Consider the following 27399-nt stretch of genomic DNA (forward strand, 5'->3'; position numbering starts at 1 on the left):
ATTGCACTCCAGCCTGGGTGACAGAGTGAGACTGTCTCTGTCTATCTATCTGTCTGTCTATACTTTTTGAGACAGTCTCACTCTGTCACCCAGGACAGAGTAATTGAGGTCCCAGAAAGGGTTCTGTCTTGGACTTGTTTGGAATAGTTCATGCTGGATTCATCTAAATAAACTGCATATCATATTCTATGTGCTACTTCATTATTATTATTTTTCATAGAGATGGGGTCTCACTATGTTGACCAGGCTGGTCTTGAACTCCTGCCCTCAAGTGATCCTCCCATCTTAGCCTCCCAAAGTGGTAGGATTACAGGCATGAGCCACTGTGTCTGGGTTCTACTCCTATAGTTTCTTCTAGTTTCAGCTAAGTGATTTTAAGCAAGTCACTTAATCACTCTAATGCAGTGCCCTCATTTGTAAAAACAGAACAATGGTTTCTCTTCTTATTTTACTGGATTGTTGTGAGGACCAAATGATATAATGCATGTCAAAGTGCTTCATAATCTGCAAAGTGCTATACAAATGCTTGTTATTAGAATAGAATACATGAAGCCATTGAATTGTGGACTTTCATTCTTATCTATAATCTTGTAGAGCACTCACCAACATCTTCCCACTACACTACTCACCTGTTCTGTAACCCCTAGCCTTCCTTCATTTATCTTTTTCTAATTTCTTGGTTTATTGTTGCTTTGCTTTAGAATAACTGATCTCTACAAAGGACATTCTGATGAGCCTCAGAGGAAAACAGTTATACCAATGGATGTGCTCACAACCAGGTATACACCATAGTACAAGGCATATGGTTTAGACTATAAGATAAAGCAAAGCAAAATGTATTAGGAGAGGTACGGAGTAGAGGCTACGAACAGGTAAGAACAGGAGATCTGAATCCTCGTTCTGCCTCTTTACTTCATAGGCTTTGGGTAAGTTAGGAAACATTTCTGGGCCTCAGTTTTCTCATCTTAAAATTGGAAGTGATTATGGTATTTATTTCATATAATTTTTATAAATTTAACTGGGAAATTTTGTGTGAAGCATTTAACTCCACCTGGCATATTGTGAACACCTAATAAATATTAACTATTAGTTATTATAAACTGATAAATTGTTGGCAGCAAGCAGGAAAGAGACAGTTGGAAAGTTCAGAGAAACTACTGAATATTAGTTTCAATAGCTTTGTATTGTCTCATAAGCTTCTCCTGCCTCAAGTCCTCATTTTAGATTGAAATATACATTTTTTCCCCTATAAAATTTCCTCTTGGTCAGATTTTAAAAAATAGCATCAGCTGAAAATATCTGAAGGCAGCAACAGTAAAGCTGCTAATCATATCCTTACGGAAGACTATTTCTATACCTATTATGTACAAGAGAATAGCCATGTTTCCAAATTGTGTAACTTAAACATTTGTTATTTATTTTCCAGCTGGTATAACTAGGAGTAGGGACGGGAAGTATAGAAGAGGTAGGCACGATTTAAAGTTTTGCCTCACAGCATTTTAGGGAACAGCGGCAAAGGTCTTTCATAATAAACAGCATGGAGAGGCACCACAGATGACAAGGTTGCCGAATTGAATTTGCTTTTAACATTCTTTACCCTCACCCATGGCATCCAGTGACCTTATGCTCTTTTCATTGCAAAGAACAAGAACCTCTACCGCTCTTAGGCTGTAAAACCTATTCTCAGGTTTGTGATTACAAACTGCCTGTTGGCCTCATCGGCCAAGGGATGTTTTTAGGTTGGTCTGCAGGGTTTGAAATATCGGTTACCAACATTTAAAAATACAGCGATTTCACACAAAAATCCAATTTTGGGGTTTCTTTTGGGAGGAAAAAAAATTGAACATCTGAGAACACTGGACCCACATTCCTGAGGGCAACAATCTGCTAGAGCTGAGCAGCTGTTCCTTCTAGTTATGGCATGGATATTCCAATTTGCCATTTCCCCCATCATTCCCCATTGTCTTACACAAGGCCAGTCTCACTCATTTGCTTTACTTGTCTGGCCTCTATAGCCATCTGAATCTGCAAACACTATCTGGACCTTTCCTGTCTTCCATCAAAGCTTACTTTGTTCTGTCCCAAGTCCTTCATCAGTGTTTCAATGCAAGAGCCAGGTAATCTGATCAAATTTAGGTCCTTTTACTTGTGCTTTCTGGAGACAGTATCCTAACTGAAAGAGATGATTCTGCAGGTAGAAATTACAGGAACCACTGGATTACAATCAGGATGGCAACTGTCTGTTCTACTTTCTCTATCTTGACGTAGCCATACCTCACTGTTCTAAAGCAGACCAAAGGAACTAGTTCTATCGTAGAACAATGGACGCTGGTCTTACATATGAAATCTACTCATGCTGCACTTTTATAGATCACCCTAATTCCAAAAGATCCAAAGCTACCACGGGCTCCTCTAACCCCCCATTTCCTCGGAGACTTCAGGATATCCGGCCTGACGGCATTTCCCCTCACCTGCTTTCGGGGCCCGTTTTGCGCTGGGCAGTTGCGCCCAAGGAGCGCGCGCATCCAGCATGAGCTCATTTCTCATGGGCGTTTCCAGAGGCCCGGCCGGGCCGCGCACACCAAGCGCAGCGGGCCTCTCTATCAATGGCCCCCGAGGCTGGGCGGGGCGCGGCCACCCAAAGAAGCTTTGTTCCCATTTTAGCGTCTGAGAGCTTGCTGCCGGCTGGGAAGGCCCCCTTTGTCCGTCAGGCCCTTTCGGGGAAGAGGCCGACACCCGGCACACGCGATCCAGGGCAGAGGGGAGCCTTAGGCGCGCAGAATTGGCTGCGCCCCGCCGAGAGCCTCCTGTGGATGGGGAGAACCCCTCGACCCCTCTGCTCGCTTGAGCGCTTAGAACCCAGCGCCGCCGACCGCAGCACTTTCCGATTTGCTGCGCCTAGGGCAGGCGGTCCCTGTGTGCGGTTTCCACCGTAGTTGGAGACCGCAGGCGAGCCGTCGGGTCGTCAGCCACGACCCTAGTCGGGCATCTCCCAGGTCCTGGGACGGAGGCCGAAGGCCAATCACACCGCAGCTAGGTCTTGCGATTGGACGGCAGTAAGAGCCGATTGGCCACCGCCGCGAGTTTCGAGCTCCGCCCTCTCCCTTTTGCCCCAACTCCAGCGCCTAAGCTTCCGGCCAATGAGACGGCACTTTATAGACGCCCTCCCTTCGCTTTCTTCTCCCCACCTTGGAGAGGGAGGGGAAGTCCTGACTGGCCAAACTGTCCTCGGAAGCCCCCTTCCCTTCACCAATCACCGAGGGAGGTACGCTCCCAGCGGAGTTTTCCAGCCAATTACAAAGCGGCGGCGGCGCCCAACCGTGCAGTTTCACCAGCGTCTCTGGGTTTCACCGTCTTCAACTCTTCAAGCTTTTTCGTGAGGGCCGGCGACTCTGATTGGCCACTGTTGCCATTGTCGAATGTCTCCTCCAGCCAGCCACCGAACAAGGCGAATTCACCCTTTCCGTTCGCTGCCTTCGGCATTTTCCGCTCTTTGGGCGTGGCTTTCCAGCGTCACTTTCTAATTGGTGTCTCAGGCCGATCGGCTTTTTCCGGGAGGAGCCGCAAACAAACGACGTCCGTGATTGGCTCTGTTCGGGCTTCGGCTCCCAGCCGAAGCGGGCGAGAGTGGGGCTCGGGCGGCGATTCCCAGACGCCTGTTACGCGGGCGGCGGGGCGCTGGGCGGTGTAAGGCTGGGTGGGGGAGGAAGGAGGTGGAGGAAGAGTAGGAAGGGGGAGGGGAAGTGGGGAAGTGCAAGGCGGCTGCGCAGACAGCGCTCCTCACACAGAGCAGCCCCTGACCCGGGCGAATGCGGGCTTGTGCCGCCGCTGCCGCCGCCGCCCGGGCCGAGTGACAAAGGAAGGAAGGAAGGAAGGAAGCGAGGAGGAGCCGGCCCCGCAGCCGCTGACAGGGTTCTGGGCTGGGGGCAAAGCGCGGACACTTCCTGAGCGGGCACCGAACAGAGGCGAGGGGCGGGAGGGCGGCCGAGCTGTTGCCGCGGACGGGGGAGGGGGCCCCGAGGGACGGAAGCGGTTGCCGGGTTCCCATGTCCCCGGCGTATGGGGAGCAGTCGAGGAGCCGCTGCCTGGGGTCTGAAGGGAGCTGCCTCCGCCACCGCCGCCGCCATGGCCGCTGGATCCAGCCGCCGCCTGCAGCTGCTCCTGGCGCAATGAGGAGAGGAGCCGCCGCCACCGCCCGCCTCTGACTGACTCGCGACTCCGCCGCCCTCCAATTCGCCGGGCCCCCGCCGTCAGCCCGCCGGATCCCACGGCTGCCGGAGCTGCAGCGTTTCCCGTCGCATCTCCGAGCCACCCCCTCCCTCCCTCTCCCTCCCTCCTACCCATCCCCCTTTCTCTTCAAGCGTGAGACTCGTGATCCTTCCGCCGCTTCCCTTCTTCATTGACTCGGAAAAAAAATCCCCGAGGAAAATATAATATTCGAAGTACTCATTTTCAATCAAGTATTTGCCCCCGTTTCACGTGATACATATTTTTTTAGGATTTGCCCCCTCTTTTCTCTCCTCCCAGGAAAGGGAGGGGAAGGAATTGTATTTTTTCCCCAGCCCTAAATCATCTATATGTTAAATATCCGTGCCGATCTGTCTTGAAGGAGAAATACATCGCTTGTTTTGTTTTTTATAGTATACAAAAGGAGTGAAAAGCCAAGAGGACGAAGTCTTTTTCTTTTTCTTCTGTGGGAGAACTTAATGCTGCATTTATCATTAACCTAACACCCCAACATAAGGACAAAAGGAAGAAAAGGAGGAAGGAAGGAAAAGGTGATTCGCGAAGAGAGTGATCATGTCAGGGCGGCCCAGAACCACCTCCTTTGCGGAGAGCTGCAAGCCGGTGCAGCAGCCTTCAGCTTTTGGCAGCATGAAAGTTAGCAGTGAGTATTGATTTTATTTTACGCCCCTTTTCCACCTCGCCCTTAAAATAAGAAATCTCTGAATACCAGGATCTGAAAATATTAGACTTCCTAATATAACAAACAGGCAATGGAAAAGGGCAAAACCTATCTTCAGTCAAGGATGAAGCAGCTCCCTCTTTACTCCTCCCATACCCCCTCCCCCGGTCTCATTAACCTTGAATTGAGATAATATGATTTTTATTTGGATGATTCGATTTGAAACTGCTTTCTTATACTTTTCTTGCTGTTGGTAGTCAGTTTCATCAAGTGCTTGAGTGTTTCCACGTTAGTGATGACCGTGTTTACTTGCCCATCCTTTAGAATAAAGAGAAGGACAAGATTTGATTAATAAACCATTGTGCACATTTGCAGAATGTATGTCTTTTGGAATGAGAGGGTATTTTAGGTCTCAGGATTTATCATAGTTTGGTATACTTAATAGAGACATTAAACGTCCCACCCTCCCAACATTTTTTTCTTGTCTGTATGACTACACATAGTATTTGTTCTTAATCTGTGGATGAACTTGCTCAGTAACCATTCACATTTGGAGGCTGTCATTGATTTCTCTCTTTAGAAGGGACTAGTGGGAGCCAATAAATACCCAGCAGCAGTAGCATCTCTGTATGCATTTGTGTTCAATTGGATTAGTGGTTTGATGTGTTCTCTCTTAACCTTCCTGTTTTGACATTACCAACCTGCCACCGTATAATTTATATTTAATCAAAAGGTAACATGGAAGTATTAATAGGTCCAGGTTTTGATTGAGATTTGTTTTGTCATAGTGCCAAATAGTAAGTTAAATGTTGTCACTGGCTCATTACATTTAAGTTCAATTTTGGAGTGCTGTTGCACTCCTGTTAAATGTTCTGGGGGGTTCCTTAAAAAGGACGATTTAAAATACTCTTGCGTTAGTTTCCATCACATTTAGATAACTGTGGATTTAGTTAGAAGAATGTGGATTTAGCCCTTTCCATTTTGGCTTTTGCAGATGGTTGTGGTCCTGGAAATAATAGGGATATTTGGACTGTGTTCAGGGTTGTGGATAGACTACTCTTGTCCTGGGTTTGTGCTGAGAAGTATGCTTTTGAAGTGTTTAGTATATACTAAGTATCTAATGTTCCAGTGTATCTCTATTTATGGAGAAGTTCATGTGGTGTTTAATGACAGCTTGTTTAAACATACTTTCAGAATTTAACAAAAATATCTATGTTGTTTCCTTATTGTGGGAAAGAGGGTCATCATGAGGGCAAAGAAATTACTGTGTTGCCTAGAAGAACGGAGAGAACTAAAGAACTGAGATTTTAAGAACTGACACACACAAAAAACATGTGTGTTATGTGAAATTGATTATATTCTTAGGCAACATAAAATGATCACTGTTAGTTGAACTCAAGATTTCAGTTCGTGTTGGCTTTGGGAACTAGCCTGAAACAGGGTAGTCTAGGTAATAGCTGAATGGGAGATTATTTTTCAAAGTTAATTTTTTTTTTTTCCCGGTGGTTTGCAAGTAGAGAATGCCGGGGTAGGAAAAGAGGACAGCTGATTATGCATCTTTCAGGGAAGGGTCGTGCTTTCTAAGCGCTTCGTGGAGTCATTTGAAAAATATTTTAAAATTCCGGGGTAATTTTCAGCTATGATGATACAAATCTTATAATAACTACTTGAGAGCCTCTTGTGGTACTGGAGTGTTTGTATGTTTTACATCTTGGTAATATAGGTTGAAAACCAGTCAATCAATTTCAGCTAATTGATTTATTAGCTTTATTTCAGAGATCTATAATGCTAGATTATAATGCTACATTTTGGGACTTTTCATTTTCTTTCCAGGATTTTCTTTGAAATGACTTTTGAATTCTTGATAATGCAGATACTAAGGATGGAGTAACTCTTGTAAAATATATAGATGAAAATGTTTATTTTCCGATTACCGTATAGGTCATTTTAGAATTTAAAAAGTTGGAGTTTAGTGTTAATTATGTGTTTTTGACAGCTTTGACTTTAAAAACATTTAAAAGAAAGGGGAGTCTTTACGCATTTGTTAGGATGCTAGCATTCTAAGGAACCCCTGTTGAAAACAGAAACATAAGAAATTGTAGTCCTTGCTCTCAAAAGCTTATTTGGTTGTAGAGGGAGGCTATGGGAAAAAAATTAAAACAATAGCATGATGACTGCTAGATTGTAAAATACAAATTGAATCATTTGTTCAGAGGGGCAAAGAGTAAAAGGGTGAGACTGATGGGTGGGAGAGGAAAGACTTCCTGCGGACAAGGTGTATTAGGACTGATACTAAAGGAGGTGGTAACTTGAACTGGTAGAAAAGCATGAAAGGTCTAGGTGGAAGGAGTGTACCAAGGCACAAAGATGATGAGTTTTGCATGAGAGGCAATAATCAAGTTGGCAAATCTGAGTTAAAGGGGCCTACATAAGAACATAAGTACAAATGGAATTTGAGAAATAAAAGAAAGTTAGCTGATGGAGGGCAGAGGGATTCTGTAAAAGTTTGACTGAGATTCAAAAGAGATCTGGATTTACTGTTGGCTGCTGAACAAGATGTAAGATGATTTTTGCAGTTGAATTAATGAATTATAGTAGAGAGATGCTAGAGCCTTTTTAGGGAGCTAGTAGGGTATGTTGTGAATCGTGAGGGACTAAAGTAAAATGTGAAAATGGGGTGAAAGGAACAGGTTTGAGAGACTGTGTGAATGAAGAACTGGCAGAACTTCATACTGGACTGAAGTGGAATATTTGTGAAGGAGTCAAGAGTTAAAAATAAATTCTGATGTTACTGGCCTGGAAGACTTCACTGCTGAGTTATATTGTTAATTGTAATGGGAAAATTGAGAAAGTGCTGAGGTGAGAGGGTAGGTGAGTTCACTTTCTTAAACTTTAATATACAATAAGTTCCCTTGAAATTCAGACAGCAGTTAGTTACTGGCAATGATATTTGACTTCCTAGTCTATTAATTGCACAGTTTCTTATTTTTCTACACCTAAAAATGTTGGATTTATATTTGGGAGCAGTAAACTAAGGGCTTTTATTTAAATGCTTTTCATCAAATTCCAATTTTTTTTTTTTTTTTTAAATACAGCTTCAAAAGCCTCACACTTGAAACCTAGTTATAATAGTTTCATGATAGTTTATTTCAAAACAATGAAAACACTTTTTGGACTAAACTGTGACAGAAACATTTTAAATATTTTATGTAGCCATTAATCTTTGATATATGCTTAAAACTTGTTTTTTATAAATAATGATTATTATTTTACATGCAAGATTTATTTAGGAATAAAGTATTGAGATCCTTCACTTTGTGAAGACTCCAGAATAAATCAAAAGTTGATTTTATAACAAGTAGTTTTTGCCCTTTTTGTTGAGTTAAGGCATTAACCCCAAATTTAAATCAGTATATTTGAGATACTACTTTTTACTTGCTATAGCGAAACCAATGTTTCATTTTTGTTCACTTCCAAGTTTACGTGTAATTAAATAAATGTTTATAAAGTTTTTCTTTAGAATCGCATGATATTTTACTCAATAGGGAAAGTAAGGGACTGTGGCACTTTTGGCTAAAATATTAGTAATAACTCCTTTTGGTATACAGTTGGAGAAAATTTAACTAGTTGTTTAGGTTTAATGCTTAAATATAAGATTTAGAAAGATGAAAATAAGTCTGTATCACTTAAGTTGTTTCTTCATATAAAACGTTTTTAGATCAAAATTTCTATTAGCAAAGAGAGAATAATAGTAGCTGCATATTATTCTGCAGTATTAGGTCATATGGTGATTAAAGCCAAAGAATAGGTAGCAACTTAGAGTTTCCGTATTCCCCTGGGAAGTTTAATCTCTTTACGACATCTAAAAATTAGGTGGTTAGAGTTTAGCCCATTTCCTGATAATCTTGTGTTAATGTGGCAAAGAGTTCATGTGTGAGACTGAAAACCAGAACCCTATTTTCAGTCATTTCCCAACCCAACTTCCCCAGAGTTGTTAAAACATTTAAGATATTTAAGAATTGTATGCTTTCTTGTTGCATGCACCTGTAGAATGCTAATTGTGAAGTGACAATAAGTCACAGGCAAAAGGAAAAACTTCAAGGGATCCCAGAGATTCACAAATCACCTTATGGCTGATCAGGAACTACATTTAGAAAATGAGGTGACATCTTCTCATTTCACTGGCAAAGTTCAGCTGAAAATCAGTACTTGCACCCTTTACTGTCTATCCCTTATATTAGAATTGAGTTGCAGGTGTGAGATAATACTTTGGAGAAACAGCAAGGCTAGGAAAGTCAGAGATTTTGTTCCAGCAGCAGAGTCTAAAGAGTGGGAGAGCCCTATTTGTGTGTGCACTTTATGCATAGAGAAGGCTGTGAAACATGCATATGTTGACCCTATTGTCACAGTTCTGTACTTTTAAATAAGACCCATGAGGTTGAGACAGGGATGGAGAGGACAGGATGTGAGATTGTGGTGCCTCTTGTGTTGCTCCACCCTATAATGGAGAATGGAGGGGCAGAATGCTTGCGTGGGTGAGACGAGAGTGTGTGTTGGTACTAACAGGACCAACCGGGTTCCCCAGATATTGTTCTACTAAGAACATAATCACCATGATAAGTAAATTAATTTGTTGGAATGTTTATCATCATTTTCTAGCTGATTTTTTTTGGGAGGGGTGGTGGTGGAAGGGGAGTTTTGCCCAGTTTCAAGAATAAAAGCATTTTCATTGTTCAGAAGAAGAGCATTTTCATTAAAGCGGAGGTTGCACTCTTGGCTTTTTATCTTAAGTTATGCAAATCATCCTTGGTTATACAAATCAAATTGCTTTTGAAATTTGTTGAGTGTAATGTATAAATGTATATTTATATAAAAACCTGTGTGAATAGAACAGCAAGGAAAAACTGAGGGTAGAGTTAAATAACAGTTTGTTTTCCCTGAAGTTTTCTACCTTTAAATTTATATAAAAAAGAAATATTTATTCCATTTTGCATTATTGAGTTTTCTAGTTTTTTTAATGAGCTAATACTCAGTACATAATGGACATTTTTAGTAAATTATTCTAATATACTTGTGACTGTAATGCATTTGATGTGGTATAAGATTTAGAAACACAATTTAGTTTGGCTGGGCATGGTGGCTCACGCCTGTCATCCCAGCACTTTGGGAGGCCGAGGCGGGTGGATCACGAGGTCAGGAGATCGAGACCATCCTGGCCAACGTGGTGAAACCCTATCTCTACTACAAATACAAAAATTAGGCGAGGGGGCGTGGTGACTTGCGCCTATAGTCCTAGCTACTCAGGAGGCTGAGGCAGGAGAATCGCTTGAACCCATGAGGTGGAGGTTGCAGTGAGCCGAGATCGTGCCACTGCGCTCCAGCCTGGGCGACAGAGCGAGACTCTGTCTCAAAAAAATACAAAAAAACACAATTTAGTCAATTTGGGTTCTTAGTTTATAATTCCCCTTCCCATTTTTGCTTATATTTTGGGAAGACAGGTTGACTTCCAAACAATGTGCAGGTTCCAATTTTGTACGTGATTAAATCTTACATTTTTTGTATTGAATAGTTTTCCTAGCATTTTTGGTTTGATCACTTGAAGTAATGATGTATTTGTCTTGAAACTAGTTTTGTCAAACCAACTTTTTATTTTCAGAGTACCATGGTTAGTTAACAACAGCACAAAGCCAAGTCCTTAACGTGTTCCCTTAATAACGTGATCTGAGGTTAATTTCTTGATTCTTATTTCAAATCAATTTAGTAATAAAAAGTTCACATTTCTTGTTTTTTCTTTTTTTTTTTTTTTGAGATGGAGTCTCACCCTGTTGCCCGGGCTGGAGTGCCATGGTGCCATCTGGGCTCACTGCAACCTCTGCCTCCCAGGTTCAAGCAGTTTTCCTGCCTCAGCCTCCTAAGTAGTTGGGATTACAGGTGCCTGCCACCACACCTGGCTAATTTTTTGTGTTTTTAGTAGAGACGGGTTTCACTATGTTGGTCAGGCTGGTCTCAAACTCCTGACCTTGTGATCTTCCCACCTTGGCCTCCCAAAGTAGTGGGATTGCAGGCGTGAGCCACCACACGTGGCCGAACTAAATTGTGTTTCTAATTTAGTTTCCCCAAAGAGTAACAGCTATACATCAATGTGGAATTGGGTTATTTGGAATCTCACCTTACTGGAATTGGCTGGTAGTTGACAGTAAACCAGAAGCTCTCCTGAGCAGCTAATATCTGCAGGCAAATGGAGTATAAACTTTGCTCATAGGTTAGTCTTCAGGCTTTTATTAATGGTTCTTTGTTATTATTTAACACATAGTTGTAATTCATTGAGTCGTCTGGTTTTTTTGAAATCACAAATCACAGGGAAATGGATAGATATTGATTAAGCATTATGCTACTGAAAGGAATGGATGATTTGGGGAAACAAGCAGATTGGGATTACTTAGTGTATGTAGTGTATGTAAGTTCATACAGATCCAGGGTAAATCACTCTGATAATTGTTCAAAACGTTCACCCAGAGAAATTTTTTTTTTTTTTTTTTTGGAGACAGGGTCTCGCTGTGTTGCCTATGCCTAGCTTGAAGTACAGTGGTGCAGTCTTGGCTCACTGCAGCCTCTGCCTCCTGGGCTTGGTGATCTTTTAACCTCAATCTCTGGAGTAGCTGGGACCATAGGCACGTGCCAACATGCCTGGCTAATTTTTGTAGTTTTTGTAGACAGGGGGTTTTGCCATCTTGCCCAGGCTGGTCTTGAACTCCTGGAATCAAGCAGTTCTGCCTCAGCCTCCCAAAGTGCTAGGATTACAGTCATGAGCCTCTGCACCCATCCGAGAATATTAATTCTGTTTTAAAGAGGCAGGAGGTAGAAAAATCTCTTCTGGAGGCCTGGGCTTCTGCATAAGCTACATAAAACATCTGTAATTTGTTGATCACTGAAGTAATGAAGAGAACTGGGTCATCTCTGTCTGATTCACCATCTTCTAGCTGAATTTCAGCAATATGGATAAAGGTACTAAAGTCTTCAGTGTGCTAGCCCAAGGTATTGTTTCCAACTCTTTCTTCCATTGTCCATCTACATTTATTAACTCAGCAGCAGAGTTTTATCTGATTTAAGATTTGTTGTCTTACTGTTTCTGTTTTTTTTTTTTTTCCCCTTCCTTGGTATATATGGAATTGCTGCTTAGATTTTGGCTGGCTTGTACCTGTTGTTTGTGGACTGCTTAGAAGGCACTGCATGGAGTCATTTAAGCTTTCTTATGAATTATAAATAGCTATTTAGAGAGGAACTTTACTAGATACATTTATGGCCTATGAGATTTGAAAAGCTGGCCATCTTAATTGTTGGGCTGAAGAAGAAGGGTGATAGTGGCAAAGTAGTTTTTCTTTTGGAGGTCTGAGAAATTTTTAGGGGCCTAATTGGCTAATATAACTAGAAAGGTTGGGTGTTTTAGATTTTTTTCGAAGGATAGGTATCGTCTTTAAATGCAACGCTGTCTACTTCCTGTTACTTTATAAAATTAACTAATTTTACTTTTTTTTTTAACTTTATTTTATTTTATTTTATTTTTTGAGACGGAATATCACTCCGTTGCCCAGGCTGGAGTGCAGTGGCACAATCTTGGCTCACTGCAACCTCCACCTCCCTGGTTCAAGCAATTCCCCTGCCTCAGCCTCCCGATTAACTGGGATTACAGGCATATGCCACCATGCCCCGCTAATTGTTTTAGTATTTGTAGTAGAGACGGGGTTTCACCATGTTGGCCAGACGAGTCCCAAACTCCTGAACTCAGGCAGTCTGCCGACCTCGGCCTCGACAAAGTGCAGCAAAATCAGTTAATACTTTTTAATTGATTAACACTTTCTTCATGACTTGTGTTGAAGTTGTTGAGTTGAGTCAAGTAAATTTCTGATGCTAGATTTTGAGTATGTGGTGTGAGCACCTGAAGAGTTAGAGGTACTGGTATTATGTCTGACATCAGACTGATAGTATTTGCAGGGACATTTGCCCTAGTGGAATTGCAGGGTTTTCACATTCTACACATTACTTAAATTATGAAAGAAAGGGGGAAACTTTGAGTTGGTGGAGTTTTAATAATAAGATATAATTACATGTGTATGGAAGAGCAATGTACTGTATATCATATTTGCGTAATATATGGCAATAATGGCAGTAATTATTGAGTGCAGTGTGCCGGATAATTGCATGTTTTATTTACCTATTTTGCTTTAAATTTTAAAAAATGTGATTTACTCACATGGTTCAACATTTTAAAGATATTCAGTGAAGTCTTTCTTCTCTCTTGCTCTGCAGCAACCGGTTCTTTTTCCTGGAGACCACTGGCATTACAATTTCTTATGTGTCCTTTCATAGGTATTCTGAATCTTTACAGATTACTGATTTCTATAGTAGACTTCCATTTTGTGTATACATACATAAATTAACAATAGCTTTAGCAGAAGTGTTAGAATTAAAACAAATTTAAATCACTAACTCTAGAAAATTGCTATTTTTCAACCTATTAAGTTAGTAAATATTTATGTCTCTGAATGTAAGTTAGTTGGAGAATAAGTGCAACGATGACAGAGCTCCTCTCGTGGCAATTAGAGGTAAAATGTTAATAGTCCTAACCAATGAACAATTAATAGCACATTTAAAATAGGCGTTTATTTCATGGTAAAGAAAAAGACAAAGGATAATTTTTTAACTTTCTATTTTTCTAACATCTCAGATGAGAAAACCTGTTCTCTTGAGAGATCAGAGGCGCAGAGTGCGTCAATGTCAATGAAGCCTGTGCCTTTTACCTCTTTAAGAGCGTATGGTTTCATTCTGCTCCTAAATCAAGCACCCCTTAGTTGTTCAATAAAAATTACTTTTATAAAGGAATATATTTATATGATTTAAAGAAATCAAATAGTGCAGAAGGGCTTATGATGGAAAGTAATCTTCTGTCTTCCAGTCCTACTTCTTAGAAGCAACATTGGCTATGACAGCTGTTTCCTCTAGTAGTTTTTATCATATTTTTAATTATATACTTTTTATCTGTTTCTTAAAATTAATTTTATATTTTTTTGTCTTATAGTGGTAGACATCATTTATTATCATACCCATCTCCCTTTTGCTTTCATACTGATATAATTATACCACTATTTAAAAACTATTATTTATTTAAATTATTATGCAAATTCTCAGTATGTAGACATGGAACAGTATTCTATGTAGAAACAAGTAGTACACAGTGATCATGTTTCCTTATGAGAATAGTTTTATTGAGATATAATTCACATACCGTAACGTTCATTTTTTCAGTTCACAGGTGTTCACAGACTTGTGTAACCATCCCAACCATCTAATTTTAGAGCACTTTTATCATTTCAGAAATAAAGCTTATACCCATTAGCAGTCATTCCCTGTGTTCCCCTTCCCCACAGCTCTAGGCAACCACTGGTCTACTCTCTGTCTTTATAGATTTGCCTGTTCTGGACATTTCATATAAATGGATTTATGTAATACGTGGCCATTTATGACTGTTTTGCTTAGCATAATGTCTTCAAAGTTCTCCCATGTTATAGCATGTATTAGTACTTCATTCCTTTTTATTGCTGAATAACATTTCATTGTATGGAAATCCCACAATTTGTTTATTAGTTGATGGACATTTGGGTTGTTTCTGCTTTTTGACTAGTATGAATATGCTGCTGTGAACATTTGTGTGCAAGTTTTGTGTGGACATATGTATGTACCTAAGTAGTGGAATGGCTGGGTGATAATGGTAACTCTCTGTTTAATGTGTTAAGGAGCTATTAAGCTGTTTCAAAGTGGCAGTCACATTTTTTCCTTTGCTTTTAATCTTTTTAGACTTCATTGTTGCCATTTTCTTTCTTTCTTTTTTTTTTTTTGTACTGATGGTAATAATTATAATCTCAATTCTTCCCCCTAAATGTACCCATTTATCAGACATTCTCTGAATTTCTACCTGCCTCTTGCTCCCTTTCTTTTCCTGGAGCCCTCGTCGTACTGCTGGGATCTGACCTGGTTGTTCTCCAGGCCCCGTTGTACAGCTGTCATCCTCTGACTTCTTTCATTGCTCTTCAGGGTTGGCTCTCCAGTTTCCTGGGTCCCATGTCTTTGTATCATTGAATAGTTCTCATCTGATAACTGTTTGATAAATATACCTGGAAAAGTTGTTCATTGTTTTTTTCCATATTTGTTCCAAAAGGTCAGTTAAGAAGCTATACACCTTTTGGGCAGATATCCTCACCCTTGCAGTATCTAGATACTGAGAAATAGATGCTGGAAGTTTACTTTGTATCATTTTATCAAGTGATTACCATGCCAATATGAGGCAAGTACAAAAATCTGAAAAATATTAATATTAAGTAATTGTTTAGACTAGAGCTTTTCAGAAGAAATATTATATAAGCCAAAAATGTGAATTATAGATGTAATTTTAAATTTTCTGTGAACCACTTTGAAAAATAGACACAAGTGAAATTAATTTTAGTAATATATTTTATTTAACCTAGTGTATCCAAACTAATAATATATCAAGATGTAATCAATATAAAAATTATTGAGATATTTTACATTCTTTTTTTGGGTAGTAAATCTTTATAACCTAGTGAGTGTTTTACACTTAAAGAAAATACTAATTTGGGGTTCGGGCACGGTGGCTCATGCCTGTAATCCCAGCACTTTGGGAGGCTGAGGCGGGTGGATAATGAGGTCAGGAGTTCAAGACCAGCCTGGCCAAGATGGTGAAACCCCATCTCTACTAAAAATACGAAAATTAGCTGGGCATGGTGGCGGACACCTGTAATCCCAGCTACTCGGGAGACTGAGGCAGAGAATTGCTTGAACCTGGGAGGCAGAGGTTGCAGTGAGCTGAGATTGTGCCACTGCACTCCAGCCTGGGTGACACAGCGAGACTTTTTCTCAACAACAGCAACAAAGAACATACTAATTTGGGCTAGCCACATTTCAAGTGTTCATTGGCCGCATGTCGCTAGTAGTTACTATATTGGACAGTGCAGGCTTAGAATTTTGTCCAGGAATTATATTATTTTTGTTATTCTTAAGTAATGGAAAAGATGTGTGTGGTTTAAAAACATTTCATTGATTTGTGCCTTTGTTGTTAATCATGTTCTCAGCTTATTTTTAAATTTTATATCACATTAAAAGAGGTTGAAGATTGTTATGTTTTTCAGAAAGGGGCTTGCTGTAGGGTGGGTAGTGATTCTTTCCACTCTTATTTAGTAAAACTGTTAAAATAGCTATTGAAATTTTTGCTGTTAAGATAATTAGATGTCGGCCCCAGTGAAATTTTATCCATGCAAATATACTTTGTCGTATGTTATTTCCCCTTGCTGTTTCAAAGACCTGGCTGGCTTTCAGTCTCAAATACCACCTCAACTCCTATTCATGCTTACCACAAGGCATGAAATTCACTTGCGTATGACTCCTTCGGCACTCTCTGTGGCCCTTCTAATGTTCTTCCTTGTATTCTCGTTAACATGTCTTGTTTCTCCGTAGGGGATCGTAAGTTCCAACATGACATAAAAATGTTTTATGCATCTTTGTATTTCCTGCAGTGTGGAGCACAGTCCTTTTTGTATTGGGACACTTAGTATACATTCTAGTTGAAGGCAGTTTGTCATGTGATATGGTGTCTAGTGGTATGCTATTTTCCAGGTCACCAACCAATTGCTGATGTTTCTAGAACATTTAAGTTTTGATATAAGAAATTAAGTTAAATTTGTTTTTTGTTTGTTTTTTTGAGATGGAGTCTTGCTCTTGCCAGGCTGGTGTGCAGTGGTGTGATCTTGGCTCACTGCACCCTCCGCCTCCTGGATTCAAGCGATTCTCCTGCCTCAGCCTCCCCAGTAGCTGGGACTACAGGCATGCACCACCACGCCCAGCTAGTTTTTGTATTTTTAGTAGAGACAGGGTTTCACCGTGTTGGCCAGGATGGTGTCCATCTCCTGACCTCGTGATCTGCCCGCCTCCCAAAGTGTAGGGATTACAGGTATGAGCCACTGTGCCTGGCCCTGTTTTTTTTTTTTTTTTTTTTTTTTTTTTAATTTTTTTAATGTGAAGGAATGATAGTAGGAAAGAGACGTAGAGACATAGAAATACAGACATTTCTGTTGCGCTATGTGCTTAGCGCTGAGTAGCTCTGAAATCTTTGGATGGATGACTGAATGAAAACAAGGACTTGGGTGCTAGGTTGCACTGGTTGGTAAGCACGGTACCTTTGAAACATTGAGCCTGTGAAGCTACTATGGTATCCCCTTCCATTATTTTATTTGGAGTGGGTAAGGACTGAAGAGAGATTTGTAGCAGTGAAACCTGACAATTCGGTTTCTTTCCTTACACCAAGTAGCTTACTCTGCAAAAGAATAAAGTAAACAGACAATATTTAAATATGAAGAGTCCTTTCATCATGGATGTACTTAGGTGTGTAATTGTGTTGTGGGGGAGGTGTGAAACTAATTTTTTTTTTTTTTTTTTTGAGACTAAGTCTCGCTGTGTTGCCCAGGCTGGAGAGCAGTGGCGCGATTTGGCTCACTGCAATCTCCGCCTCCTGCGTTCAAGCGATTCTCATGCTTCAGCCTCCCGAGTAGCTGGGATTATAGGTGTCCACCACCATGCCTGGCTAATTTTTGTGTTTTTAGTAGAGGCAGGGTTTCACAGTGCTGGCCAGGCTGGTCTCAAACTCCTGTCCTCAAATGATCCTGGCCTCCCAAGGTGCTGGGATTATAGGCATGAGCCACTGCGCCTGGCCGAAACTAATTTTTACAAGACCTCTTTTTGGGTCTTTAAGATGATGTTCGTTTGTTTGATATATTACTATGTCAATTCTAGAGCTTTCCCAGAGAGGGTGAGAAATATTAATAAACAATAGGAATTCTATTGCTAAATAATGCAACTTTTTTTTTTTTTTTTTATTAGAGGAAGGAATGTGGTCGTCGTCTTCCTTCTTCTTCCCTCCCCCTCCTCCCAACTTTTTTTGGAGACAGAATCTTGCTCTGTTGATCGGGTTGGAGTGCAGTGATGTGATCTTGGCTCACTGCAGCCTCAACCTCATGGGCTCAAGCAATCCTCCCACCTCAGCCTCCACATTAGCTGGGTCCACAGGAGTGCGCCACCATGCCTGGCTCATTTTTTTATTTTTTGTAGAGACGAAATTTTGGTATATTGCCCAGGCTGGTCTTGAATTCCTGAGCTCAAACAATCCATCCATGTTGGTCTCCCACAGTGCTGGGATTACAGGTGTGCGCCACCTCTCCTGGCCATAATACAAATTCTTAAATAGTGGTAGAATATGACTTTCTATATTTGGTTTTGAAAAATAAATTGCTTTCCACATATCAGCATGGTATTTCCTTCTGTGATTAAATGTGCGCATTGTGAGATGTTTGGCTGGTCTAGGGTACAAGTCTTAGACATAGAAGAAATTTCTCTGTAAGTAGCAAATACTTGTTATGCCCTTCTTGAACCAAGAGGATTTACTAAAGAACAAGGTATAATTCTATTTAAATTCAGTTGAACATCAGGAATAACTTTTACTGAGAGACTTTGAGGCTGTTAAAAAATATGTTTATATAGGCTGGGTGCGCTGGCTCACTCCTGTAATCCCAGCACTTTGGAAGGCTGAGACGGGTGGATCACTTGAGATCAGGAGTTCGAGACTAGCCTGACCAACATGGTGAAATCCCATATTTACTAAAATTACAAAAATTAGCCAGGCATGGTGGCAGGCACCTATAATTCCAGCTACTAGGGAGGCTGAGGCAGGAGAATCGTTTGAACCTGGGAAGTGGAGGTTGCAGTGAGCCAATATCACACCACTGCACTCCAGCCTGGGCAAGAGAGTGAGACTGTCTTAAAAAGAAAAAAATGTGTGCGTGTGTGCATGTATGTGTAATTTCCTGTCAGATTGTAGATTAAAGAAGAGCTGTGCTTTTTGAAAGGATAGAGGAGACGGGCCAGGTGCAGTGGCTCATGTCTGTAATCTCTCCGAGAGGGAGGCTGAGGCTGGCGGATCCCTGAGGTCAGGAGTTCAAGACCACCCTGGCCAACATGGTGAAACCCTGTCTCTACTAAAAATACAAAAATTAGCTGGGCATGGTGGTGCATGCGTGTAATCCCAGCTACACGGGAGGCTGAGTCAGGAGAATCGCTTGAACCTGGGAGGCAGAGGTTGCAGTGAGCCGAGATCGTGCCACTTGCACTCCAGCCTGGGCAACAGAGCAAGACTCCATCTCAGAAAAAAAATATATATATAGAGGAGAAGTTCTAGTATGATATTTCTGCTCTACATTGGAGAAGGAGAACTTAGTTAGAAACAAAAGGTGTGTTTGTTGTATTTATCATGACTTCCAAGATGGGAGCAAGTGGGCCAATTCCTGGGTCCTTAGAAAAGAAGACCCAGAGACAGGAGATTGTCTGCCTGCACTGTATGGGTTATGGTATCAATGTAAGTTGTATAGCTTGTTGGCTTTCAGTATTAGGAGTAGGAAATTGTTTTAAAATGCATTTCACATTATATCTAATTAAAAACACATCTTTTTTTTGTTGTTAATTTCTTACATATAGCTGAGAAAGCCTGTGTACTTTCTGAAGTCTGGGAAAGAGATAAGAAATGCTGCTGTGGACCATAGGAGTTGGGGTGGGGGAAGAAGCTAATTAGAAAAAAGTTTGTGGTCATGATAGATTTTGAGTTTCTCTGGATGCTGTTGATGATGGCCTGAGTTTTAGAACTCAGATTCAACTACCCTTTGAATGTGTATTGTGTGCCAAGCACTCTCATTCCATTTAACTTTCACAGTGTTCTGTGACAATATTTGCTCCATTTAATGAGTGAAGCATCTGAGGTTAAGATATGTATATTTTTAATTGATTTATTCCGGGGCCTTACAGTTTGTAGGGAATAGGTTCCGGATGTTGATCCCAGGCCCTCCAGACTTGAAGTAAAGGAAAAAAATTTTTGAGTACTTACTATGTCATTGTACAATAGTAAGCAATTAATTTAAAATAAGTGTTACTATATATATTTAAGATATACAACCTGATGTTAATATGATACATATTATAATAAAATGGTTACTATAGTAAAACAAATTAACATCTCCATCTCACATAGTTATTGGTCCCCCACCCCAACCAAGAGCAACTGTAATCTATTTAACATTCAACAAAAGCCTGGGTACAATACACTATTATTAACTATAGTCTTCATGTTGCACGTTAGATCTTTTGACATGTTTATCCCAGGTATTTGCTGCTTCCTATGCTTTGACCTACATCTCCCCATTTCCTCCCCTGCTCAGACTCTGCTAACCAGTTTATTCTCTATCTCTGTATATTTGACCTTTTTTTGAAAAAGATTTCACATATAATTGAGATCGTGAAATATTTTTCTTTCTGTGTATAGCTTATTTCAGTTAATGTCCTTCAGCTCCATACATATGTGTGTACACACACACACACACACACACACACACACTGAAGTTTAACCATTTGTCCACTGATGGACACCTAGGTTGTTTCCATATGTTGACTGTTGTGAATAATGCTGTAGTGAACATGGGAATGCAGGTATCTTTACAAAGTGATGATTTCATAACGTTTTGTGTATACCCAGAAGAGTAATTACGGGTCATACGATAGTTCTATTTTTAGTTTCTTTAGAAACCTCCATACTGTTTCCATAGTGGCTGCACTAATCTCCATTCTCACCAATAGTGTACAGGGGTTCTCTTTTCTCTACACGTTTGCCAACACTTAATCTCTTATTTTTTTATTTTTACTTTTTTGATAATAGCTATCCTAACAGGGGTGAGGTGGTATCTCATCGTGGTTTTGATTTCCGTTTCTCTGATGATGAGTGAGGAGCACCTTTTCATATACCTGTTGGCCATTTTTTATGTCACCTTTGGGGAGATGTCTGTTCACCTCCTTTGCCCATTTTTAAATTATATGTTTTCTTACTGTTGAGTTGTATGATTTCTTTATAAATCTTGAATATTAACCCCTTATCAGATATATGGTTTGCCAATAATCTTTTCCCAATCTGTAGGTTGTCTTTTTATTTTGTTGTTTCCTTTGCTGCGCAGAAACTTTTTAGTTTGATGTAGTCTCATCTATTTTTACATTTGTTTCCTGTGTTTTGGTGTCATGTAAGAAGTCATTGCCAAGGCCAACTTCAAGGAGATTTCTCCTTATGTTTTCTTCTAGGAATTGTATGCCTTCAAGTCTTATGTTTAGATTTTTATCCATTTTGAGTTGGTTTTTGTGTCTGGTGTAAGATGAGAATTCAGTTTCATTATTTTGCATGTGGAAATCCATTTTTCCCAGCACCATTTATTCAAGAATTGTGTTGTCTTGGTGCCTTTGTTGAAAATTAGTTGACTGTCTGTGTTTGGATTTGTTGCTGGGCTCTCTATTCTGTTGTACTGGTCTGTGTGTCTGTTTTTATGGCAGTACTAAACTATTTTGATTATGGTTGCTTTGTAACTTAATTTTAACTCAGGAAGCATGAAGCCTCCAACTTTTTTTTTTCCCTCAGAATTGCCTTGGCTGTTCAGAGTCTGGTGCTTCCATGTGAATTTTAGGATTGCTTTTTCTACTCTTGTGAAGAATGCCATTGGGATTTTGATAGGAATTGCGTTGAATCTATATGTTGCTTTGGGTAGTATGGTAATTTTAACAATATTCTTTTGATCCATGAGCTTGGAATTCTTTCCATTTATTTGTGTCCTCTTCATTTTCTTTCATCAGTAGTTTTCGTTTTCAGTGTACAGGTCTTTCAACTTTTTGGTTAAATTTATTCCAAAGTATTTTGTTTGTTGATACTAACACAAATGGAGCTGTTTTCTTAATTTCTTTTTCAGCTTGGTCATTATTTGTGTATGGAAATGCTGTGAATTTTTTATGTTGATTTTATATCCTACAACTTTACAAAATTAATTTATTAGATCTAACAGTTTTTCGTGTGGTCTTTGGAGTTTTCTATATATGGGATCATGCCATCTGCAAATAGAGGTAATTTTCTGATTTGGTTAACTTTACTTTTTTTTTTCCTTTTTCTTGTCTAAATGCTCTTGATTTAGACAAGCTCTTCCAGCACTTCTAGTACTCTGTTGAATGGAAGTGGTCAGAGTGGGCATCTTTGCCTTGTATCAGGTCTTAGAGGAAAAGTTCTCCGTTTCTCCCTGTTGATTATGTTGTTAGCTGTGGGTTTTTCATAGATGGCCTTACTATGTTGAGGAACTTGCCTTCTATTTTTAAACTGTTAAAGAGTTTTTATCAAGAAAGTTTAACTTTGTTGAATGCTTTTTCTGTCAGTTGATATGATTGTGTCATTTTTCTTTCAGTCTCTTAATATACCACATTGATTCATTTGTGTATGTTAAACCAGCTTTGGATGCCCATATAAATCCCACTTGATCATGATGTGTAATTTTTTGATATGTTGTTGAATTTGACTTGCTAATATTTTATTGAGGATTTTTGTATCATCAGTGTTCATCAGAAATACTGGCCTGTAGTTTTCTTTTCTTTTTTTTTTTTTTGAGACGGAGTCTCGCTCTGTCACCCAGGCTGGAGTGCAGTGGCGCGGTCTCGGCTCACTGCAATCTCCACCTCCCGAGTTCACGCCATTCTCCTGCCTCAGCCTCCTGAGTAGCTGGGACTACAGGTGCCTGCCATCATGCCCAGCTAATTTTTTGTATTTTCAGTAGAGACGGAGTTTCACTGTGTTAGCCAGGATGGTCTCGATCTCCTGACCTCATGATCCACCCACCTTGGCCTCCCAAAGTGCTGGGATTACAGGCGTGAGCCACCGCGCCCGGCGTTATTTTCTTGTAATGTTTTTGTCTAGCTTAGGTATCAAGGTGATGCTGGCCTTATCAAATGTGTTACAGCTCTATTATTTGGAAGAGTTTAAGTAGTATTGGTATTCTTGAAAAGTTTGGTAGAATTAAGCTGTGAAGCTATCTGGTCCTGACCTTTTCTTTGTTGGGAGGTTTTTAATTACCACTGGTTCAATCTTTTTGTTTGTTACGGGTCTATTTAGGTTTTCTATTTTTTCCTGATTCAACCTTGGCAGGTTGTACTTTTCTAGGTATTCCTTTCCTCTGAGTTATCAAATTTGTTGGCATGTAATTGTTCATAATGGTTTCTCAGGGCTGGGCGCGGTGGCTCATACCTGTAATCCCAGCACTTTGGGAGGCTAAGGCGGGTGGATCATGAGGTCAGGGGTTCGAGACCAGCCTGACTGATATGGTGAAACCCCATCTCTACCAAAAATACAAAAATTAGCCAGACGTGGTGGTGTGCATCTGTAATCCCAGCTACTCAGGAGGCTGAGGCAGGAGAATTGCTTGAACCTGGGAGGCGGAAGTTGCAGTGAGCCAAGGTCGTGCCACTGCTCTCCAGCCTGGGTGACAGAGTGGAACTCTGTCCAAAAAAAAAAAGGTTTCTCATGACCCTTCTTATTTCTTTTGTTTCTTTTTTTCTTTCTTTTTTTTTTTTTTTTGAGACAGGTCCTCACCCTGTTACCCAAGCTACACTGTGGTGGTGCGATGTATGTTCACTGCAGTCTCAATTCCTGGGCGCAAGTGATCCTCCTGCTTCAGCCTCCTGAGTGGTACGACAGATATGTGCTACAACGCCCAGCTAATTTTTGTATTTTTTGTAGAGACAGTGTTTCACCCTGTTGCCCAAGCTGGTCTTGAACTCCTGGGCTCAAGTGATCTATCCACCTTGGCCTCCCGTAGTGCTGGGGTTACAGTCGTGAGCTACTGCACCTGGCCAACTCTTTTTATTTCTGAGGCATCTGTTGTGATGTCTCCACTTTCATTTCTCATTTTGTATATTTGAGACCCCTCTCTTTTTTTCTGTAGTCTAAGGGTTTGTGGATTTCATGTTTTCAAAAAACCAACTCTTTGTTTTACAGTTTTTCTCCATGGTTTTTCTGTTCTCTATTTTAAGCAACTTGTTTGTATCTTATTTAATCTTCATCACAGTCTACTAAGGCAAATTGAATTTTTAAATGAGGAAACTGAGGCTTTCAGAGCTTTACACAGCCAGCAAGATGCATAGCCGTACTTTGAACCTGTTCTTAGATGCTCCACTGTATGGCCTTTATAATTTGGAAAGATATAATTGGAAAGAATAAGATAATTGCCTGAAATTGGAAGACTTAAGGTTCCTTAGGGTAAGGCTTAGGAACTTTTACTTTTTGTAGTGTTACTTATGGACGAGAAAGTAATTGTCAGTCATATATACGTAAAGTTTATTTTATTTTAAAATAAAAATTTTAAGAGCAAATACCTTGCTTTTAAAACTGATCTGGCTAGCTATAAAACAGTGGCTGTAAGAGATGGGTAAAAAGTGTAGTTGAAATCCGTATTGCAAAATCAGTTTTGAACCCGAGCTCCTATCCTTTTCTTTTTTTCTTTGAGATGAGGTCTTGCTCTCTTGCCCAGGCCGAAGTGCTGTGGTGTGGTTGTGGCTCACTGCAGCCTACCTTCTGGGCTCAGGTGATACTCTTGCCTCAGCCTTTCAATTAGCTAGGACTACAGGCCCGCACCACCATGCCAGGCTAATTAAAAAAAAATTTTTTTTTGTAGAGGTGGGATCTCCCTATGTTGTCCAGGCTGGGCTCAAGCAATTCTTCTGCCCTGTCCTTTCAGAGTACAGGGATTGTAGATGTGAGCCACAGAGCCCAGCCAGGAGCACCTTATCTTTAACAGATGAAACTGAATGTTAGAGAAGTTAAGTAACTCTTGCCAAGGTTTCATAACCAACAGGTGGCGGAGCCTGGATTCCAACCCAGGTAATTTAGTCTAGAGCTCTTATTCTTAACTACTTTACTGTCCTAAGAGTATGGGAATGTACAGAAATGGAGCCTTGCTACTTCTGGTAACTTGAAGGCACACATTTTGAGCTCAGTTAACATACCATAGTTTGATTCAAGGCAGAACAGAAGTGTTACACTTCATCTGCCTTTGTCCTTATTATTTCCCATGGTTATTGGTCTCAATAATTTTTGTTGTTGTTTTATATTATTCTTGCACTGGAAAATCCTTTGTACTTAGTTATCATTCAATAAATGATGAATGTTGAAAAATAAGCCAGAAATGAAAAACTTTGAACCTTAAATGTAGAAACCAAATTGTAATACATAGTTGATAGTCATGTTTTTCTTTTTAAGAAGTATTTTTATAGTGTTTGAAGATAGTTAATTATTATTATTATTTTTTTGAGACTGAGTCTTGCTCAGGCTGAAGTGCAGTGGCACGATCTCAGCTCATGGCAACCTCTGCCTTTTGGGTTCAAGCAGTTCTTCTGCCTCAGCCTCTCGAGTAGTTGGAATTACAGGCACGTACCACTATGCCCGGCCAATTTTTGTGTTTTTAGTAGAGACAGTGTTCTCTACCATGGCGAACCACCTGTTCGCCATGTTGGCCAGAGTGGCCTTGAACTCCTGACCTCACGTGATCCTCCTGCCTCAGCCTCCCGAAGTGCTGGGATTACAGGTGTAAACTACCGCGCCCGGCCGAACATAGTTTAAATATTAATAGAAAAGGTTGCTTTATCGTTTTCATGAGTTGGAGAAAATTTTCTGTGCCTCTGAATTGAACTTTCTTAGTTGATGAGTGTTTTAAGTGTCAGATTACAGTGAAATTCTGTGATGATACAAAAATTCAGATATAGTGTAATTGACTCTCATCCTCTGCCATGCCTGTTGCCTGCAGGTCGGGGCCAGGCTGACATTTCATTTTTAATCACTGACTTAATATTCAGTAAGTAAAACTGATATGTGAACTTTTCCCTCCCTTTCCCTTCTATTCTGTAGCTGGAAGACTAACGGAAAAACACAGTTTTCTGTTAACTTTGCAATAAGCCCTGTGTTTCATGTACTAATAGTTGGATTTTTTTAGACACCACTTAAAAGAGTATATCTGGGTTCTTAATGTAATGGCAGTGGTCCCAAACCCTTTTGCCACCAGGACTGCTTTTGTGGAAGACAATTTTTCCATGGACCAGGGTGGATGGTTTTGGGATGATTCAAGTGCATTTCATTTATTGTGCACTTTATTATTATTACATTGTAATATATAATGAAATAATTATACAACTCACCATAGTGTAGAATCAGTAGGAGCCCTGAGCTTCTTTTCCTGTGACTAGACAGTCCTATCTGGGGGTGCTGGGGAGACAGTGATAGATTATCAGGCACTAGATTCTCATAAGGAATGCGCACCTAGATCCCTCGCATGTGCAGTTTACAATAGAGTTCACACTTCTATGAGAATCTGATGCTGCTGCTGATCTGACAGGTGGCGGAGCTCAGGTGGTAATGTGAGCAGTGAGGAGCCGCTGTAAATACGGATGAAGCCTTGCTGGCTTGCCTGCTGCTCACCTCCTGCTGTGCAGTCTGGTTCCTAATAGGCCACAGAAACCCCTGATGTATAGCATTTAATACATAGAATACTCATATAACCAGAGATACTTAATTGTCAGCTCAACTATATGGAATTAAGATGGGAACTAGATAGTAGATAAAAATGTGCACTAAGGAACTAAAAGAGTGATCACAGAATCTGAAGTAAAGTTGTTGTTGTTTTATTTAATCTATGTGAAAATTCTTTGGCCAGTGTCTCCCATGGTAGTTACTCTAAACGATGTTGTGCTGTAATAAGTAGTCTGTGGCCAAAGTTTGGGAAATGCTGCTTATAGCGTCCCTCAAAGAACTGATACTCTTTGGATCAGACTTTGGAAGCTCTGGCTTAGGTATATTTGGACCTTGCTTTTATTTGAGAAGGGGAGGAAGCAAACATTTAATGAGGATTTGCTCCACTGGGTCTAAGTGGTATCTCCATTTCGCAGACAAGGTGTCTGAGTCCCTGCTGGTGGGTAGAGGACACAAAATTAATAATGAGGCAGAACTCGGAATAGATCCTTAATTTTGCCGATTCCTAAGTTTTTGCCCGTTTGAACTACGTTGGCACTGTGTGATTATAATGAACTGCTGTCTATTAGATTTTACTCCTTAGGAACAGCAATTTGGCAATATATACAAGGAAAAGACTAAGCTGCCCTACTTAGGGAAGAAGAAAAGGATAATAAATTGACTGTTCGACACAGGTTCCACGTCATTGCTTTGTATATTAATAGATGAACTCTGCATGTTTCTATAGTGAAATATTTCAGACACCACTGTAAAGTAAAGTGCTTTTTGAGTGAGATTTGATACCATCTTTAGATATTCCATACATTTTTTTTTCTGACATTGTAGGACCATTCTAGTCTCATCTGTGATCAAGTATAGTAGAGCTTAGGTAAGATGCTAACTTTTTATAGCTTCATTTTCCTTATCTAGAAGTGGTGATAGTAACTGCCTTTCTGAGTGTTTGTGAAGCAGGTAATTATGCTTGTAATATGCTTAGCACAGGGTCTGGCACATAGTAATCTTAACTGCTATTATT

The 27399-nt window shown here is 40.2% G+C and overlaps 1 protein-coding gene across 2 annotated transcripts in view; it reads left to right on the forward strand.

Annotated features, from left to right (window-relative positions):
* The first annotated feature begins 3492 nt into the window (after window positions 1-3492).
* Window positions 3493-27399, forward strand: part of GSK3B (glycogen synthase kinase 3 beta) — a 268959-nt gene continuing 245052 nt past the window's right edge. For both annotated transcript variants that reach the window (XM_011987168.1, XM_011987169.1), the window contains exon 1: window positions 3493-4888. In XM_011987168.1, the coding sequence (XP_011842558.1) occupies window positions 4801-4888 (88 nt within the window). In that variant the 5' untranslated portion in view covers window positions 3493-4800. The remainder of the gene's footprint in view (window positions 4889-27399) is intronic.

Source organism: Mandrillus leucophaeus, unplaced genomic scaffold (genome assembly GCF_000951045.1).
Source record: "Mandrillus leucophaeus isolate KB7577 unplaced genomic scaffold, Mleu.le_1.0 Scaffold302, whole genome shotgun sequence".
Taxonomy (NCBI): domain Eukaryota; kingdom Metazoa; phylum Chordata; class Mammalia; order Primates; family Cercopithecidae; genus Mandrillus; species Mandrillus leucophaeus.